Source organism: Entelurus aequoreus, linkage group LG03, assembly GCF_033978785.1.
Source record: "Entelurus aequoreus isolate RoL-2023_Sb linkage group LG03, RoL_Eaeq_v1.1, whole genome shotgun sequence".
Lineage (NCBI taxonomy): Eukaryota > Metazoa > Chordata > Actinopteri > Syngnathiformes > Syngnathidae > Entelurus > Entelurus aequoreus.
The window spans coordinates 49,741,545-49,761,173 of NC_084733.1; the positions used below are offsets into that span (position 1 = coordinate 49,741,545).

Consider the following 19,629-nt stretch of genomic DNA (forward strand, 5'->3'; position numbering starts at 1 on the left):
CAATAATACAATTTGGCCGCTTCTCCCTATATACTAGTGATGGGTCCGGCAACACAGATGCATCGGCGCATGCGTCGAGCTCATAGAGTGATACCCTGTGTCGGTGCGTGTACCGCTTTTAGAAAGTCAATCGTGACCGATACGCGAACTGTATCGTACTGACGCCTCCTCTGTGCCCTGTGAGCAACGTTCCCTCTAAGGTGCGCGCCTGCGCAATTGCGCACTGCTCAAGCGTCCTCTGCGCACACTGTGCGCCGCACAGCAAATATATGCCGCGCACCAAATCAAACCCATCTGAATTCTGAACAAAATAAACACATTTATTCTGTGTAATTTTGAAATGCAACTTTGAGTGACCGTGACAACAAGCGGCCCTAACGGTGTTCGTCAACAACACGCATACCACTAAGCCACTGGTGCGTTTATGGCCACACAAAAAGTCGGACAACTCAAACCCCACACAAAGTTACACTATGACTCCTCAGTCATACGTGTGCTTATTTTTCTGTCATTTATTATTAATGTTAATTTATTGATATTAATCATGGAATCCTGTTACTAGAGAAAGTTACAGGAATGACGCCGTGGCGAAGTTGGTAGAGTGGCCGTGCCAGCATCGGAGGATTGCTGGTTACTGGGGTTCAATCCCCACCTTCTACCGTCCTAGTCACGATACATGTTCATATTATTTATTGACTGTATCTAAAAAAGATGCAAATATATTTTTATTTAAATTAAGATATGAAATAATCCTAAATGAAATACAATGACTTGGTTTATATTATTGTATATACTAGGTCATAAAATCAGTGTCAGTTGAGTCGGTCCATAGGTTGCCTGTAGGGATTTTTAATGTCAGTATTTAGTGACACAGTATCGACACAGTATCAATACAGTTTTGCAATGTGTCGAAACGCTTCATGACGCTTCATCAACCCATCACTACTATATACACTGATCAGGCGCTCTGCGTAGGGCCCCGTGGTCATGAAGAAGCATATTTAAAATTTAAATGAATGAATGATGGAGTGCTTCATGTGAAAATTTACCGAAAATATATTTCTAGCCACTTCCACATTGACGATAAGAATATCAGTGATGAAGCTGATATTAGCCTTAGCCTTACAAGACTAATACTAGTCAGGGTTTGATCACAGATCGGAGCTCCCAGGAAGGTTTGCATATTGGAACCTCGATTTACGAATACCTCTATTTGCGACCTTTTCGGTCTACAAACTTTTAGATCGAGTCAAATATACCTCTGTGTGCAAACCATGTCTTGGCGTACCAAGGCTTAATTTATTTATTTCTAGGAGGTCACATATAATGTCACATCTGTTTTTCTTCTTTGCGGATTAATTCTCAGGATGGTCAAGCAGCTTGAGCGTAGCATTAAAACAAGTGAGAGTGAGTGTAGTTTGAGCAGAAAAAGCTGTATTGCTGTTCTGTTCTTGGGTGTTCCAATTGTTCAAATAGGAAATAGCTTTCATAGAATCCTGAAAGAAGTGGCTCATAAAGGTAATAAAGTCAGGAAAAAACAAAAGTGCGCTTAAGGAAATGACTCTTAAATATATAATTTTCATCATCTTGTGGAATACAAACGGACTGCTTGTGTCTGCAGTGATCACTTTGTAAAATGTCTGTTTGAACATTTGATTTGTTTGAAAAACTTTCTATGATGCAATCGAGTTTATTCTCTACTATATTAATAGTGTTTGATAGAACTACATTTAAAGAAAGGACAATAGATCACATTAGTTTATGTTCTTGTGTGGTTGCAATGCCTAAATATAACTACGAAACCTGGTTGTGCAAATAAACTAACGTCATGTTAAGTCCTAGTAATAAATATTGTGATTGTTGGTCCAATCCACCGTATTTTTTTCATAACAGTTGTTGTTGAGCAAGAAAGCCAAGTGCTTTATTCGACACAGACAACCACATTATAGCGTCTTTGGTGATATTTGTTGGCATCAAGAAAATATCCCTAATAGTATTAATAAACTAGATTAATTAATCTCTCGTAGGCTCAACAGCATATACTAAATCTTGATATTGCTAGCAAAGATTCATGTTAAACAACAGGGACATTTAAAGCTAAATAATAAGACAAAATAATGCAGCAACCTCTTGGTGATGATCCATTATTTAAATCTTTAAAAAATATTTTTTCTTAAGAGTTAAATGGCCACCCCCATTTAAAATATTTTTTTTGTGATCACTTTTATATTTGCCTGTAAACCTTTCAAAATAATCCTAAATCTGCACAGATTCAGGTAAATTAACAATAGCCTAATGGGGCTTAGACTATCGCCTGCCTCTAGGTCACGGAATGCAACCCACTTATTCATGTGTGCTGCTGGAAGCCCTATGGGGGCTGCCATGTTGATGACATCACTTCCTGTAAACGCGGTCACGGCCAATACGTCACATCCTTTTTACATATTTGTAAATAAAATTGGTATGGTATGGTATGGTATTTGCGAGGGGTACATAGCGGCGGCGTCGCCAATGTTACACGGATTGGCTCAAAATATAAAAGAAACAAGTAAACAGTTGCAACATTACAAAAAAGGACGGTTTTATGGTTGCTGACTTTGCCAAAGGGGTAAAACATATTCGCAAGGACAGAAAAAAAGTGCAAGACCAAGTCGAAAAGCTGTTGCTCATGTGAATAAACGAAAAACAGCTAGCAGTAATAGTTTTTCCGAGACTATCATTTGTTCGCAATTTATATGGTTACTTGATGTCCAAAAGCATGGAAGAACAATTTAAGGTGAGCCGTGGGTGGTTGGAAAAGTTCAAAAAGAGGAGCCGACATTCACGGCGTGCTGAGGCTTCTGGCTCCAACAAAGTTGCCGCGGAGAGTTGATCAAAGTCTTTGAGGATTTTATCGGCAAAGGGGGTTTCTACCGCAGTAAGTTTTTAACTGTCATGAGACCGGCCTTTTTTTGGAGAAAAATATCCCTTAGTAGAAGGCACAACCAGGACACAAGCAGATGAAAATGCCACCAATATTCATTGACACGAGGACACAAGGTAAGAAGGATTTTCCTTTGTTTATATTTTATTCTAGTAACATAGTAACGTTTTGGAGAGCACCAATGGGAAGAGGGACGTTCGCGTGTCTGCATGCATTGATCGTTACGCTAGCAGTTGTTGTGTTGTTTGAATAAAAAAGAGATCATTGAACTATTAGCCCCTTGTTATGTTGGTTTGATATATATATATAAGGTATATATACATTATTATGTCTTCAAAGTGTGCATTTTATTTTATAAAACAGGGACTTTTGTCAAGGCTAGAACCAATTTTGAATGTGTACATTGCTTCTTATGGAGACATTTTTCTTCACTATAAAAACTTTTCGGTTTGCCAAACCATGTTTAAGAACCAATTAAGTTTGTAAATCGAGGTTCCACTGTAAAATGTACTATTTTGTACTAAAACAAGTAATTGTTAACACATTTCTGGGAACCCAAATAACAATTTACGAAGCGTACTTTGCTTTTCACGGCAGTACGCCTGTAACCTAATAGTATTAAAAGCGGAGGAAGATGCAGTCTCTGACTCTCCTCCGTAAGATAGTTAGCTTGTTACCTAGCTAGCTAACAACAGAGAGACAGATATGTGTAAAGATTAGCTTTAACTATCAGTTCAGCCAAAGTCAGCTAAGCTTTGTCTATGTACATGTGTGTAGCTTTCAAAAATACATTATCACAAACGTTATTTTCTTTTTGAGGAAGCCAAATAGATTTGTTGTTTTGTTGTTTATTTTTATTGCTGCTGTCCTCTGTTTGAATAAAAGAGGATTCTTTTTTTCCAGTACTTTGCCTGCCCTTGCTTTTAAATGGACTAGGCGTGTAACGAAATACAATAATAATAATAACCGCAGTAAAACTCCTGAAGGTTAGTACTACCGTTTTAAATTAAAATGATCAAAAAGGTGTAATTGTAACTGCGCTTTGATAAACTCACGGACTGACTGGCACCAGCTTGCTAGCTGAAATCCCAAAATGAAAACAAAAGAGACGTCAACTACTTTCCCCATTAAGAAACGGCCAATCTAAACTTAAATAAACACATTGCTGTCTGAGCAACTAAGATATTAAATTGTGCACGTTGAAACTACAAGCTCTACTCTCTTAGCACAGACTGATTGTTTTTTACTCTGAGGGTTACACAACGGGGAGGTGTTTTTACTGCACAATCAAGGACTGCTTAGCAGGGTAAGACATCAAAAATCTCTGTCAGAAATAATATGACTAATAATAATAAATACAGTACAGTACAATCCAATATTCAAAACAAAAAAATTATTAGCCATTAAAACAGATAAAATACTAAGACTATAACACTATCAGTGAAGCATAAGAATGCAAAAAACATGCTACATAGTGGGTTTTCTAACAGTGTGTCTATTTATTTTAGTTATTTAAAAAAAAAAACTTGGTAAAAAGATTTCAGTGCGTTTATAAGTACTTTTTGAGCACATTCAATAATACCCGATAATAATAATAACCGTGATAATTTTGGTCACAATAACCGGGATATGAAATGCTCATAAAATGGACACACGTTTGGAATAGATTTATTATTATTGTTGTAACAGCCGAATGAGCAGCCCAGTTACAGTTAGGGATGTATCATTAAAATGTTATCGATACAATACCCTTATCAATATTCCTCATCGATACTGGTATTTGTCGGTACTGTTATCGGTACTATATGTAATTTATGGAAATAAACATGTGAAAAAATGCATTTTAATTAGCTCAACAGGTTTAACACCTCCAAAATGATGTACAGTATCATCTGGATTGTGGGCATGCTACGCCCCCAGGTAAAACTGATCGAACAACATCCAGATCATTGCTGGGGGTTGTGAATCTTCGGATGATTATACATCTGGCTGGTGATGTTGAGACACATCCTGGACCTATTTTAAGCACTGTGCTACAGCAGCTACCTGGGCTAACATCTCTGCTTCCTGGGCCTCCACAGCAGCTACCTAGGCTAGCATCTCAGCTCTCTGGGCTACAGCAGCAGCAGGTACCTGGGTTACAAACTCCAAATAACGCTACACTGAAGCAGAGGCAGTTCCGATTTTTCCAAATGGTAAATCATGCTCAGGTTATCTGGAACCCCGAAACAAAACCGGAGAGAGTTGCTGGGTTGGCATGTTAATATATCAGGAGATTGTTACCCAAACTGGATCAAATACAGAATCTACTAATTGACTCAAGCCTGGATTTTTTATGTATCTCTGAAAGTTGGCTGCATTTCAACATACTTGATATAAATACCAGGATACAATTGCTACAGGAGAGACAGGAAACAAGGGGGGTGTCCTAATATACCTAATATACATTAGAGAGCAGTTCAAATGTGAAGTGGGTAATATTAATGTGAACTTGGAATGTCTTGGTCTGCAAATTCTTCTGTCTCTTAAAGGCCTACTGAAACCCACTACTACCGACCACGCAGTCTGATAGTTTATATATCAATGATGAAATCTTAACATTGCAACACATGCCAATACTGCCGGGTTAACTTATGAAGTGCAATTTTGAAAACGTCAATGTATGATGACGTATGCGCGTGACGTCACAGAGTGAACGGAAGTATTGGCACACCATTGTGTCCCAATACAAACAGCTCTGTTTTCATCGAAAAATTCCACAGTATTCTAGACATCTGTGTTGGTGAATCTTTTGCAATTTGTTTAATGAACAATGAAGACTGCAAAGAAGAAAGCTGTAGCTGGGATCGGTGTATTAGCGGCGGACTACAGCAACACAACCAGGAGGACTTTGAGATGGATAGCAGACGCGCTACCGTGAGTACAGTTTTTGGCTTCCAAACATTTGATCGCTTGCCCGTACGTGCGTGGCGCTATGTGCATGTCACGTACGTAACTTTGGGGAAATATATGTTTCTTGCCGACTCTGATGGCGGCCGGGGTGTCGTCGAAAGCTACAACGCCCGCCGCCGCACCGCTGTCCTCAAGTTGACTTCCTCCGTCTCCGGGCCGCCGACCGCATCGGTGATCGGGTGAAGTCCTTCGTCGCGCCGTCGATCGCTGGAACGCAGGTGAGCACGGGTCGTGATGAGCAGATGAGAGCTGGCGTAGGTGCAGAGCTAATGTTTTTAGCATAGCTCTGTCGAGGTCCCGTAGCTAAGTTAGCTTCAATGGCGTCGTTAGCAACAGCATTGTTAAGCTTTGCCAGGCTGGAAAGCATTAACCTTGTAGTTACATGTCCGTTGTTTAATAGTATTGTTGATTTTCTGTCTATCCTTCCAGTCACGGGTTTATTTCTTTTGTTTCTATCTGCATTTAAGCACGATGCTATCACGTTAGCTCCGTAGCTGAAGAGCTTCGCCGATGTATTGTCGTGGAGATAAAAGTCACTGTGAATGTCCATTTCGCATTCTCGACTCTCATTTTCAAGAGGATATAGTATCCGAGGTGGTTTAAAATACAAATCCGTGATCCACAATAGAAAAAGGAGAAAGTGTGGAATCCAATGAACCCTTGTACCTAAGTTACGGTCGGAGCGAAAAAAGATACGTCCTGCACTGCACTCTAATCCTTCACTCTAACGTTTGTTATCCACAAATCTTTCATCCTCGCTCAAATTAATGGGGTAATCGTCGCTTTCTCGGTCGGAATCGCTCTCGCTGCATTGTAAACAATGGGGAAATGTGAGGAGCCCTTCTGCCTGTGACGTCACGCTACTTCCGGTACAGGCGATCAGCGATCAAAAGTTGCGAACTTTATCGTTGATGGTCTCTACTAAATCCTTCCAGCAAAAATATGGCAATATCGCGAAATGATCAAGTATGACACATAGAATGGATCTGCTATCCCCGTTTAAATAAAAAAATGTCATTTCAGTAGGCCTTTAATATGACATTTAATAGTAATTTTTTATACAACCCACCTACATATGGTACATTTTTTTATGATGAATTTAAAAAATGTCTCTCAAATATTTATGATTGCACTGAATATATTATTATGGGAGATTTTAAAATAAACAAAAGTAAACTTCAATCCATTGTGAAAAATTTTGAATAACAACAACTAATAGAAAAACCCACTAGAATTTCAAGGAGTAGTGAAACTCTAATCGATCTGATTTTTACAACTATCCATCCATCCATCTTCAACCGCTTATCCGGAATCGGGTCGCGGGGACAAAGCTCCAGCAGAGACCCCCAGACTTCCCTCTCCAGAGCAACATTAGCAACTTATTCCTGGGGAATCCCGAAGAGTTCCCAGGCCAGAGAGGAGATGTAATCCCGCCATCTGGTCCTTGGCCTGCCGCGGGGTTTCCTCCCAGTGGGACGTGCAACGAGGACCTCCCTAGAGAGACGCTTGTGAGGCATCCGCACAAGATGCCTGAACCACCTAAGCTGGCTCCTTTCCAAGCGAAGAAGCAGCGGCTCTACTCCGAGTCTCTCTCGGGTGACTGAAATTCTCACCCTATCTCTAAGGGAGATGCCAGCCACCCTTCTGAGGAAACTCATTTCGGCCGCTTGTATCCGCGATCTTATTCTTTCGGTCATGACCCACACTTAATGACCATAGGTGAGAGAAGGAATGTAGATAACTCGGTAGATCGAGAGCTTTGCCTTCTGGCTCAGGTCTCGTTTCGTCACAACAGTGCGGCAGAGAGACTGCAATACTGCCCCAGCTGCTCCGATTCTACGGCTGATTTCCTTCTCCATCTTTCCCTCACTCGTGAACAAGACCCCGAGATACTTAAACTCCTCCACCTGGGGCAGAGTCTCGTCCTCTACCTGGACTGTACAAACCATCGGTTTCCTGCTGAGAACCATGGCCTCAGATTTGGAGATGCTGATCCTCATTCCAGCTGCTGAACACTCGGCTGCGAACCAATCCAGTGAGAGCTGAAGGTCATGAACCGAAGGTGCCATTAGGACCACATCATCTGCAAACAGCAGTGACGCAACCTTTAGCCCCCGAGATGTATACCCTCTCCGCCATGGTCACGACTCTCCCTAGAAATCCTGTCCATGAAAATCACAAACAGGATAGGTGACAGAGCGCAGCCCTGGCGGAGACCAACCCCCACTGGAAACAGATCCGACTTACATCCAAGCACCCGGACACAACTCTCGCTTTGGTTGTACAGAGATTCCCCTCACTCCGTACTCCCTCAGCACCTCCCACAAGATCTCCCGGGGGACCCGGTCATGGGCCTTCTCCAAATCCACAAAGCACATGTAGACTGGATAGGCATACTCCCTGGACTTCTCCAGGATTCCCGCAAGAGTAAAGAGCTGGTCAGTTGTTCCACGACCAGGACGGAATCCACATTGCTCCTCTTGAATCTGAGGTTCGACTATCGGCCGGACCCTCCTTTCCAGTACCTTGGCGTAAACTTTCCCAGGGAGGCTGAGTAGTGTGATACCCCTGTAATTAGCACACACCATCTGTAACCCCGTTTTTGAATAGGGGAACCACCACCCCAGTCTGCCATTCCCTCGGCACTGTCCCAGACTTCCAAGCAATGTTGAAAAGGCGTATCAACCAAGACAGCCCATCAACACCCAGAGCCTTCAGCATTTCTGGACGGATCTCGTCAACCCCCGGAGCTTTGCCACTGTGGAGTTGTCTAACTACCTCAGTGACTTCACTCCGAGAGATCGACATCGATCCCCCATCATCCTCAGGCTCTGCTCCTGTCAGGAAGGGTGTGTCTGATGTACAAACCCCGTTTCCATATGAGTTGGGAAATTGTGTTAGATGTAAATATAAACTGAATACAATGATTTGCAAATCATTTTCAACCCATATTCAGTTGAATATGCTACAAAGACAACATATTTGATGTTCAAACTGATAAACATTTTTTTTTTTTGCAAATAATCATTAAATTTAGAATTTGATGCCAGCAACACGTGACAAAGAAGTTGGGGAAGGTGGCAATAAATACTGATAAAGTTGAGGAATGCTCATCAAACACTTATTTGGAACATCCCACAGGTGAACAGGCAAATTGGGAACAGGTGGGTGCCATGATTGGGTATAAAAGTAGATTCCATGAAATGCTCAGTCATTTACAAACAAGGATGGGGCGAGGGTCACCACTTTGTCAACAAATGCGTGAGCAAATTGTTGAACAGTTTAAGAAAAACCTTTCTCAACCAGCTATTGCAAGGAATTTAGGGATTTCACCATCTACGGTCCGTAATATCATCAAAGGGTTCCGAAAATCTGGAGAAATCACTGCACGTAAGCAGCTAAGCCCGTGACCTTCGATCCCTCAGGCTGTACTGCATCAACAAGCGACATCAGTGTGTAAAGGATATCACCACATGGGCTCAGGAACACTTCAGAAACCCACTGTCAGTAACTACAGTTGGTCGCTACATCTGTAAGTGCAAGTTAAAACTCTCCTATGCAAGGCGAAAACCGTTTATCAACAACACCCAGAAACGCCGTCGGCTTCGCTGGGCCTGAGCTCATCTAAGATGGACTGATACAAAGTGGAAAAGTGTTCTGTGGTCTGACGAGTCCACATTTCAAATTGTTTTTGGAAACTGTGGACGTCGTGTCCTCCGGACCAAAGAGGAAAAGAACCATCTGGATTGTTATAGGCGCAAAGTTGAAAAGCCAGCATCTGTGATGGTATGGGGGTGTATTAGTGCCCAAGACATGGGTAACTTACACATCTGGGAAGGTGCCATTAATGCTGAAAGGTACATACAGGTTTTGGAGCAACATATGTTGCCATCCAAGCAACGTTACCATGGACGCCCCTGCTTATTTCAGCAAGACAATGCCAAGCCACGTGATACATCAACGTGGCTTCATAGTAAAAGAGTGCGGGTACTAGACTGGCCTGCCTGTAGTCCAGACCTGTCTCCCATTGAAAATGTGTGGCGCATTATGAAGCCTAAAATACCACAACGGAGACCCCCGGACTGTTGAACAACTTAAGCTGTACATCAAGTAAGAATGGGAAAGAATTCCACCTGAGAAGCTTACAAAATGTGTCTCCTCAGTTCCCAAACGTTTACTGAGTGTTGTTAAAAGGAAAGGCCATGTAACACAGTGGTGAAGATGCCCTTTCCCAACTACTTTGGCACGTGTTGCAGCCATGAAATTCTAAGTTAATTATTATTTGCAAAAAAAAAAAAAAAGTTTATGAGTTTGAACATCAAATATCTTGTCTTTGTAGTGCATTCAATTGAATATGGGTTGAAAATGATTTGCAAATCATTGTATTCCGTTTATATTTACATCTAACACAATTTCCCCACTCATATGGAAACGGGGTTTGTATTTGGGTTCAGGAGTTCCTCAAAGTGCTCTTTCCAACGCCCTACGACTTCCTCACTTTAGTCAGCAGAGTCCCATCCTTGCCGTACACAGCTTGGATGGTTCCCTGCTTCCCCCTCCTGAGGTGCCGTATGGTCTTCCAGAACAGCTTTGGTGCCGCCCGATAGTCCTTCTCCATGGATTCCCCGAACTGCTCCCACACCGTCTGCTTAGCCTCGTCCACAGCCACAGTCGCTGCCCTTCGGGCCTGTCGGTGCCTTGCAACTGCCTCCGGAGTCCTTTGGGATAACATATCCCGGTAGGACTCCTTCTTCAGTCGGACGACTTCCCTGACCACCACTGTCCACCAGGGTGTTCGAGGGTTACCGCCCCTTGAGGCACCTAAGACCTTCTGGCCACAGCTCGCAGGTGCAGCTTTAGCAATAGAGGTTTTGAACATTGCCCATTCCTGTTCAATGTCCCCAACCTCCACAGGGATGGCAGAGAAGTCCCGCGGAGGTGGGAGTTGAAGTCCTTCCGGACAGAGGACTCCTCCAAACGTTCCCAGTTCACCCGCACTACACGCTTGGGTTTGCCAGGTCTGTCCAGAGGTTCCCCCGCCATCTGACCCAACTCACCACCTGACGGTGATCAGTTGACAGTTCAGCCCCTCTCTTCACCCGAGTGTCCAAAACATACGGCCTCAGATCAGCTGATACGATTACAAAATCGATCATTGATCTTTGGCCTAGGGTGCTCTGGTACCAGGTACACCTATGAGCATCCTTATGCTTGAACATGATGTTTGTTATCGCAAGTCTGTGACTAGCACATAAGTCCAATAACAATCCACCACTCAAGTTCAGATTAGGGAGACCGTTCCTCCCAATCACTCCAGTCCAAGTATCACTGTCATTGCCCACGTGCGTGTTGCAGTCCCCCAGCAAGACTATGGAATCCCCTGCCGGCGCCCCATACAGGACCCATGCAAGGTATCCAAGAAGGCCGAATACTCTGAACTCTTGTTTGGTGCGTATGCACAAACAACAGTCAGAGTTTTCCCCCCTCCAACCCTAAGGCGAAGGGAGGCAACCCTCTTGTCCACTGGGGTGAACTCCAACGTACAGGCACTCAGCCGGGGACTCGTGAGTATCCCCACAACCGCCTGGGCCCTCACACCTTGAGCAACTCCAGAAGTGAACAAGGTCCATCCCTTGTCCAGGAGTGTGGTTTCAGAGCCCTTGCTATGCGTAGAGGTAAGCCCTACCAGATCCAACCGGTAGCGCTCCACCTCTCGCACCAGCTCAGGCTCCTTCCCCACCAGCGTAGAGACGTTCCACGTCCCGAAAGTCAGCCTCTGCTGCCCGGAATTGGTCCGTCTGGAGCCTCCACTTTCACTGCCATCCACTTGGCAGCGCACCTGACCCCACTGGTTCCGACCGCGGGTGGTGGGCCCACGTGGCGGAGAAGATGGTGTGTCCACGTAGCTTCTTCGGGCTGTGCCCGGCCGGGCTCTGTGGCTAGCCCGGCCACCAGGCGCTCGCTGACGAGCCCTGCCTTCGGGCCTAGCTCCGGAGGAGGGCCCCGGGCTTCCTCCGGGCCGGGTAACGCATCTTCTCTTCCGTTTTTTTCATGGGGGATATCACAACCCTGATGGGGGGGGGGGGGGGGGGGGGCATTCGGGTGCTACACCTTGCCCAAGGGTGACAAAGTACTTAGGAATAATTCTTGACAACAATCTAAAGTTCCAAAGCCAGGTAAAAAGTGTGTGTGAAAAGGTCAAGTCAAATTTGAACTGCTTTCGTTTCATTAGAAGAGAACTGTCTCATCAAGCTGCTCTGTTGTATTCACACGCAATGATAATCTCCCATTTCTCCTATTGTCTATCCTCATGGTCACAAACTTCACCCACATCCCTGAGGCCAGTCATATCCCTGTACAACCAGGCAATCAAGGTATTTGACAGAAAACCTGTGAGGTGGCATCATTGTGATGTCATTAAGAAATACAAGCTTTTTACATTTGAAAATGTTGTACATTTAAGCACACTGAGATTGTTTGTTAAATGTCTAACTAATCATGTGCCACCACTGGTCTCTAGTCTGACGCCAAGGCTCTCGCAGACCTAACACCAGATTCTCAGTCAGTGGGAACTGTGTGGTTCCGAAATTAAGAACACATTTTGGACAATCCACCTTTTCCTCTAATGGAGCCAGATTGTGGAACACACTTCCCACTGAATTAAAACTGCAAACTGATGGCTAAATAGGTATACATGCTAAGATGTGATTAGTTGAGTAATCGCAAGAATACCAGATGGTTCTATTTTTGTAATCGCTGATGATATTTGGGAAAACGCAGATATGTTTGGTATTTTCTACAACATGCTCTCCAGAGTTCAGCTTTATAGGTGCCATATTTGCTCTATGTCTACCGTGACACATGGTGATATCTCAGGGATTCCCCTACATGTAATTGATCGTGGTGTGGCGCCACTGCAAAATAAAAGCCACCACACCTTAAAAAATGAGGGTCTTTTATGTGAAAACTAATTAAAGTAATATATTGAATGAATGGATGTACATAGACTATTATTTACACGCTATTGACTAGTGATGCACCAAAAATTTGGCCACCAATAGAGTTTGATCACTGAAACAGCAACGCTGAACAGGATGTTGTGTGACCCTGGCAAGACGCACAAAATTGTCTGGATTGGAGGCAGCGTGTCTGCGATGTGGACATACTTTAATACAGCATATATGCGATATACCGTAGATAGCGATCTAGGCAAAAACTCGGACATGGGAGGAGTTCGGGGAAGCCATGGAAAACGACTCCAGACGGCTTTGAAGCGATTCTGGACCACCGTCCGCCGTCTCAGGAGGGGGAAGCACTGCACTGTCAACACTGTGTATGGTGGGGATGGTGTTCTGCTGACCTTGACGGCGGATGTTGTGGATCGGTGGAGGGAATACTTCGAAGACCTCCTCAATCCCACCAACAAGTCTTCCTATGAGGAAGCAGTGCCTGGGGAATCTGTGGTGGGCTCTCCTATTTCTGGGGCTGAAGTTGCCGAGGTAGTTAAAAAGCTTCTCTGTGGCAAGGGGGTATCGGACTGTCTGATTGTGGCGGTCCGCTTCCTGTATGATCAGTGTCAGAGCTTGGTCTGCATTGCCGGCAGTAAGTCGGACACATTTCCAGTGAGGGTTGGACTCTGCCAAGGCTGCCCTTTGTCACCGATTCTGTTCATAACTTTAATGGACATAATTTTTAGGTGCAGTCAGGGCGTTGAGGGGATCTGGTTTGGTGGCTGCAGGATTAGGTCTCTGCTTTTTGCAGATGATGTGGTCCTGATGGCTTCATCTAGCCAGGATCTTCAGCTCTCACTGGATCAGTTCGCAGCCGAGTGTAAAGCGACTGGGATGGGAATCAGCACCTCCAAGTCCAAGTCCATGGTTCTCGCCCGGAAAAGGGTGGAGTGCCATCTCTTGGTTGGGTAGGAGATCTTGCCCCAAGTGGAGGAGTTCAAGTACCTCGGAGTCTTGTTCACGATTGAGGGAAGAGTGGATTGTGAGATCGGTGCAGCGTCTTCAGTAATGCGGACGCTGTATCGATCCGTTGTGGTGAAGAAGGAGCTGAGTCGGAAGGCAAAGCTCTCAATTTACTGTTCGAGCTACATTCCCATCCTCTCCTATGGTCATGAGCTTTGGGTTATGACCGAAAGGACAAGATCACGGGAACGAGCGGCCGAAATGAGTTTCCTCCGCTGGGTGGCGGGGCTCTCCCTTAGAGAAAGGGTGAGAAGCTGTCATCCGGGAGGAGCTCAAAGTAAAGCCGCTGCTCCTCCACATTGAGAGGAGCCAGATGAGGTGGTTCGGGCATCTGGTCAGGATGCCAACCGGACGCCTCCCTAGTGTTTCGGGCACGTCCGACCGGTAGGAGGCCACGGGGAAGACCCAGGACACGTTGGGAAGACTATGTCTCCTGGCAGGCCTGGGAACCCCTCGGGATCCCCCAGGAGGAGCTGGACGAAGTGGCTGGGGAGAGAGAAGTCTGGGCTTCCCTGCTTAGGCTGCTGCCCCCGCGACCCGACCTCGGATAAGCAAAAGAAAATGGATGGATGGATAGCGATCTATAAAATGTGCAATGTACAAATGATGATCAGTCTGAGGCTGAATCTCTTTTTGAGTGACAGAAAAATGAGCGAATGAGTTTAGCTGTCATTATGGTGCATGTATCTGCTCATGTGTCACAGAAATTAAACAAAGCCCTCCTCCATCCTGCCTGGCACATGTCCCCATCCTGATTCTGTGTTCTCCTGACTACCTGCCTGTCTCCGATATGCTGTTCCCAATCTCAATCTCCCTGCAGCATTTTCACTTTTTAGCAGTCTTTGGTCCTGTTCAGGTTCATGCCTCAACATTCCCCTGATTGCTCAATCTATCTTTATCTCCTGTGTTGAAACCTACGTCAGAAGGTAAATTGAATATACTGGGAGGTGTCTGTTGATGTCTACATTTAATAAAGTGCACTGATGAGGTGCTGATTTATTGTTGGCTTGTATTCGCACTCTATTACAAGGAGATTACGCAGCTTGAGGAGGATCAGGATGGTGACACAGTAAGTAGATTTCACAATTTAATGGCAAAGAGAAAACAAGAATCACGCGAGGGAAGAGGTGTGGGATTGGGCTGGGGGTGGTTATCATGGAGGGCTTCGCTGATGCTAACAGGACAATTTAAAAGACGACATCTCTTTTCTTGCCGGCATGTTAACAACTAACATGCCAGATGCTAGGCAGTCGAATAAGGAGAAGTTGCTTCTAGGGGTAATTTAAGAATACAAATACATTAGCATGTTGTTGTTCAAACATTACACATTTTGTGAGTCAAATGCCAGAGCTAAAATACATTTTTATTGTTTCAGAGCGGCTACAGCAGAGTGTCAATGTTTGCTTTGACCTTTAGCCTTCTGAGAATTCCCATTTGAAAACAGTCCTGCCTTGGAAGCCGGGTTGGGAGTCGGCAAACTCCAAACAGCAAGCACCTCCTGTATATGTAGCATGAATGGCGGCGTTTACATACAAGCGCATGACATTCCCACTGTGGGTGGGAAGGAATTCAGGGAGGTGCAGAAGTGTCAGGGGTCAACCCGCCTCTCCTGACTCCTCAAGAAGACAGAAATGTCAAAGTAGTAAACAGCCTCAACCACACTGAAGCTGTCATTATTATACTTAAGTCCCTCACACATTAAACTTCTTGGACCAAGTGAACTGCAGCTTTAGGAGATGCATGGGGACCAGAGGGTTGGATAGTGGACTACTATGTGTGTTAAAGGTTGTTAGCACCTATAGGAACAACTAGCCATCTGTCAGCATCCCCCTAACACTGCTACTAATGACCCTGTCACCCTCAGGCAACAGCCGTGTTACACTTTACTACATAGTTCTATTTGGAGCGGTGATGAGAACTCACTGTGATAATCAGTTAATCAAAGACATTCACAATGACCAAAGGGTACTTGATTACATTAAGGGGACTCATGAACCATATAATTTGTTTGTTTATAGAAATAATACACCATTCAAATGCATATTGGCCAATCGTGGTAATTAAATAAAGAACATTGCACCCATCTAAACTCATGATAAAGTTTTGATATCCTCCATTCTGCTCCGCATTAGACGTGCTCCATTCCAGGTTATGGCACTTTTGAAACACACTTTCAAACGTTAGCTGCGAACAAATGACATAAAAACATCATTTGGGAGGATAAGTGCCAGTTTTCATGAGTTTTAAATTGTTACATTTGGACTGTAGTTATTGGCCCATCTGTCAGCGGTCTAATCAATGTGGTCTAGTTCATAATGAACTGTTAATCTTTTTAATTCCATTGCCTACGGCCTTCAAAATCTATCAGAATGCAATCACCATTCCCCACCTTTCTTTTTTTTTGTCCTGCAGCAGACTGCAGCACACGGCAAACGCATGGTACGCTACCCTGGGGTAGCTTTGGTGCATGGAGAGTTAGTGCATGGAGTCGCAAAACCATTGAACCGTCTCTGATCAGGTTCAGCCGTGTACAACTCAATTATGCTGCTATTTCATGGCCAGAGGACACCCACTGTCCTAATATAGACACCACCGCTGTGGCAGACAAAGCACTCCGCTACCAGACAACATTATTTTGCCCAAAATATGAGCTAATACTAAAAAGCTGACGATTATAAAACAGAAGCATGTGTATGTATGGGTATTTATCTAGAAGCTGTCGTAATAATCTACTTAAGTGTCTACACAACTGCAGGTACTGCACATTGTTTAGCACAACACACTCTGGCTTACTGCCTGAGGTTTTGGGTTAAATGATCATTACCGCCGCATTTGGAATGACAAGTCCTCTGCCACAAATCCCATTAACATTATGCATCTATGCATTGTGCAATATGTGTTAGTATAATCTGATTACCACAGTGTTTCAAAACTATGACACATAAATTCTAAGTTAACATGTACACACATTAGAGCAAGGATGCACCCCTGAGAACTGAGAACTAACATAAATAAGGCAGGGACTTACAGGGGAAAGATTTTATACTGCTTGTGCACCTGCACAGTTTGCAGCCAGAAACCAGCATGATGCAGGTTTTCAGCTTAGCAGCAACTCACAGGATAATTTTGGGACTGTACATCGAGGGAGAGTGTTACCAGGTCAGTTGAGGTCCAGCCCTTAGTAAGCTTCTTGGTTAAACTCTCAGTCTGCTGACCACGCACGGAGCGTGGGGAGTTATCCAAACAGTTTAGATGCATAACGGGCCGGGGCTGAGGCCAGGAGCTGGGAGCATATCCATCTCTAATCTCCTTACTATCAGATCTGTACCTGATTAATACCCTTCCTTCTGAGAAGAACTCTAATACATTTTCAGCACAAAATACACCTGCCCTAGGTTACGAGACTTTGGTGGAAATAAATGAATTATGATTGAAATGTAACTCTTTACTACTCAGTGTGTGTCAGTGCTGTGCCAGTCAATGTCATGCTGATGAGTAGAAGAGGTTATGAATATCGCACAGAGCGACACATTAATTTAGTCTTTTGTTCCTTCATGCGTACACTGAGATGGTACAGAGTTATGGGGTCAAGCTCAAGATCAAGGAGAATCTGCCTTGGTTGCAAAAATGGCAGGGCTAAACAACGTGTTCTCTGTCAAAATGAGAGAAAATCTCTGCTGACGTGAGGTGCACTGTGTCCTTAATTCAACAGGCTCTTATAACCTAACACCTCGTCTATCAGAATGTCTATGGGCCAAGGAGGAAACATGATTATGGCCATCAATAATTCAACGAGTGCCTGTGCTTGTGCTGAGCACACCTTCATGTGTGCATAAGTGCGCATCTGCGTGGGATATAATGCGTTGTTTGAATGGACAAGACCCCAACTTTACTCTATATCTCCCTGGTGATTACAGCATGCTTTGGCACCAGGTCAGTGTGTTCCCTTTTCTATTCTAGGCAGGGATTTTTAGATGCACTTTATTGATTTGTTTCTTGCGCAGCTATGTCCATTATACACCCCCACCATGCCACACGCCCTGCAGCGGTGTGGGCTTCTGCCATTAATTATCTGTGTGAGGTTGTCCGCATGTTATATTTATAAAGCGTGAAACAGAAGAGAGAAGATGACAAATCAGACATACAGGAGCGGTTAAGAATTAGTACACAAGATTATACCTGGGATGTGCTTGGCCCAGCCGATGATGACGACCAGTTCACGGTCAGCCAGGTCACACAGTGTGGTCAGAGCCTTGATGTCGCTCTCTGGCATGGTGGGGTCAGGCATGGCATAGATCTTCTCTGGCTCCGCCACCAACAGGTGAGACACTATTTTTGTGACTAAGGATGGAGGAGAACAGGCGGGGATGGACAAAGCAAAACGGATGTTAAAGGTTGCATCATAAAAAAGGCACAGATTGAAACATCACCAAGATTGCAGCATTCTTGTCTTGCAAAATAATGGACTGGATTTGGCAACCCAATCTGCACGTGCAAAAATAATCAGGTGTCCTTGATGTCCTGAATAATACTGGGCCCAAATTTCTGAACAACTAACTCTGACTTATCCAAACATTAGATAGTGACAGGGATGTTAGTTTGCCCTCTAATTCTTTTTAGCTTTGACCTGATTTTTGACCTGGCAGAGGCGGGGCGATGAAGAAGTGAGACATTGGTAATTACTCACGAGGCTTTTTGGTTGGAGGGGGAAGCGCCAAGCCCAGGTATGGGTTGTTTTCAGTGTCTAACCTCCTCTTGTACTTCTGTCTGCCCCCTCGTACTCGATCCAGGCGAACCCCTGTGAAGAATACAATTAGAAACACATTAAAATAAGGACAATTATTCTTATTCGTAAATCCTACCAATTTACTAATTCTATGAAAAATACAAAAATGTAGCATCTCCAGTACTACAGTGTACACTAGCTACTGTATGTGTAACTAAGAAAGTATCCATCAGTTCCCGTAAAACCACTACTGTCAGGGGCTGACCTGGCTCTGGTTTCTGGGTAAACACTATAAAATGACTGAATGCGCTCAAAAAAGTGTGTGTGTGTGCATGTGTGTAAGCATGCATGTCCGGTTGGGTGTGTGTTCGTGTTGATGTGTCAGAGGCAAGTGCTGTCTTCCCATATGTGGTCCACGCCTGGCTGGTCTACTGTGACACAGCTGAGCCCAGAGCAGGTCTAAACATATGAATATTTAACGTGGGGTCAATGATCTCACAGACTGGTCCTCTAATTATTTAGCTTTTGGGTGAGGCAGACTGCATACTAATTGGCTCTTTACTTGTTTGTGAATGCGGGCACAAGTGAGAGCCTGGGTGTGTGTGGCCGTGAAGACCGAGTAAAAGAAACATGATCAGCCGACGAGCAAAAACACAGTCCCCCACCCCACACACAGCGAACAAAACATCCACTGTCATACTCCACAAAGATAACTAGGTATTGCTTCCTCATAAAAGACCCTTATTTCACCCCTCTTTCAGTGGAGCAGCAAAAGAGCCTTATCACCCCCAGCCACACCTAGGGGTACAGGTTCCACACTGATACTGTAAATGTCAAGCCGGCCTCATCATAACATAAGTTATTTATTATCTCATTATTTGATAAGAATGTTTCTATTTGGTTGTCTTTGCTATTCTATTAATTTCAACCAGTTAAAATATTTAATCTACGCTGTTCTATTTATTTGATACAACCAAGCAGGTATTCACTTATTCAATGCAAATGTATGCAAACCTTTATCCTGCATCCCCTTATTTGGACCAGCGTGTCACTGT

The 19,629-nt window shown here is 44.2% G+C and overlaps 1 protein-coding gene across 5 annotated transcripts in view; it reads right to left on the reverse strand.

Moving 5' to 3' along the window:
- Positions 1-19,629, reverse strand: part of esrrb (estrogen-related receptor beta) — an 84,443-nt gene that overhangs the window by 20,596 nt on the left and 44,218 nt on the right. For all 5 annotated transcript variants that reach the window (XM_062042032.1, XM_062042033.1, XM_062042029.1 and 2 more), the window contains 2 exons: positions 18,536-18,646; positions 18,028-18,189 (listed from right to left, as the gene is read on the reverse strand). In XM_062042032.1, coding sequence (XP_061898016.1) covers positions 18,028-18,189; positions 18,536-18,646 — 273 coding nt within the window. The remainder of the gene's footprint in view (positions 1-18,027; positions 18,190-18,535; positions 18,647-19,629) is intronic.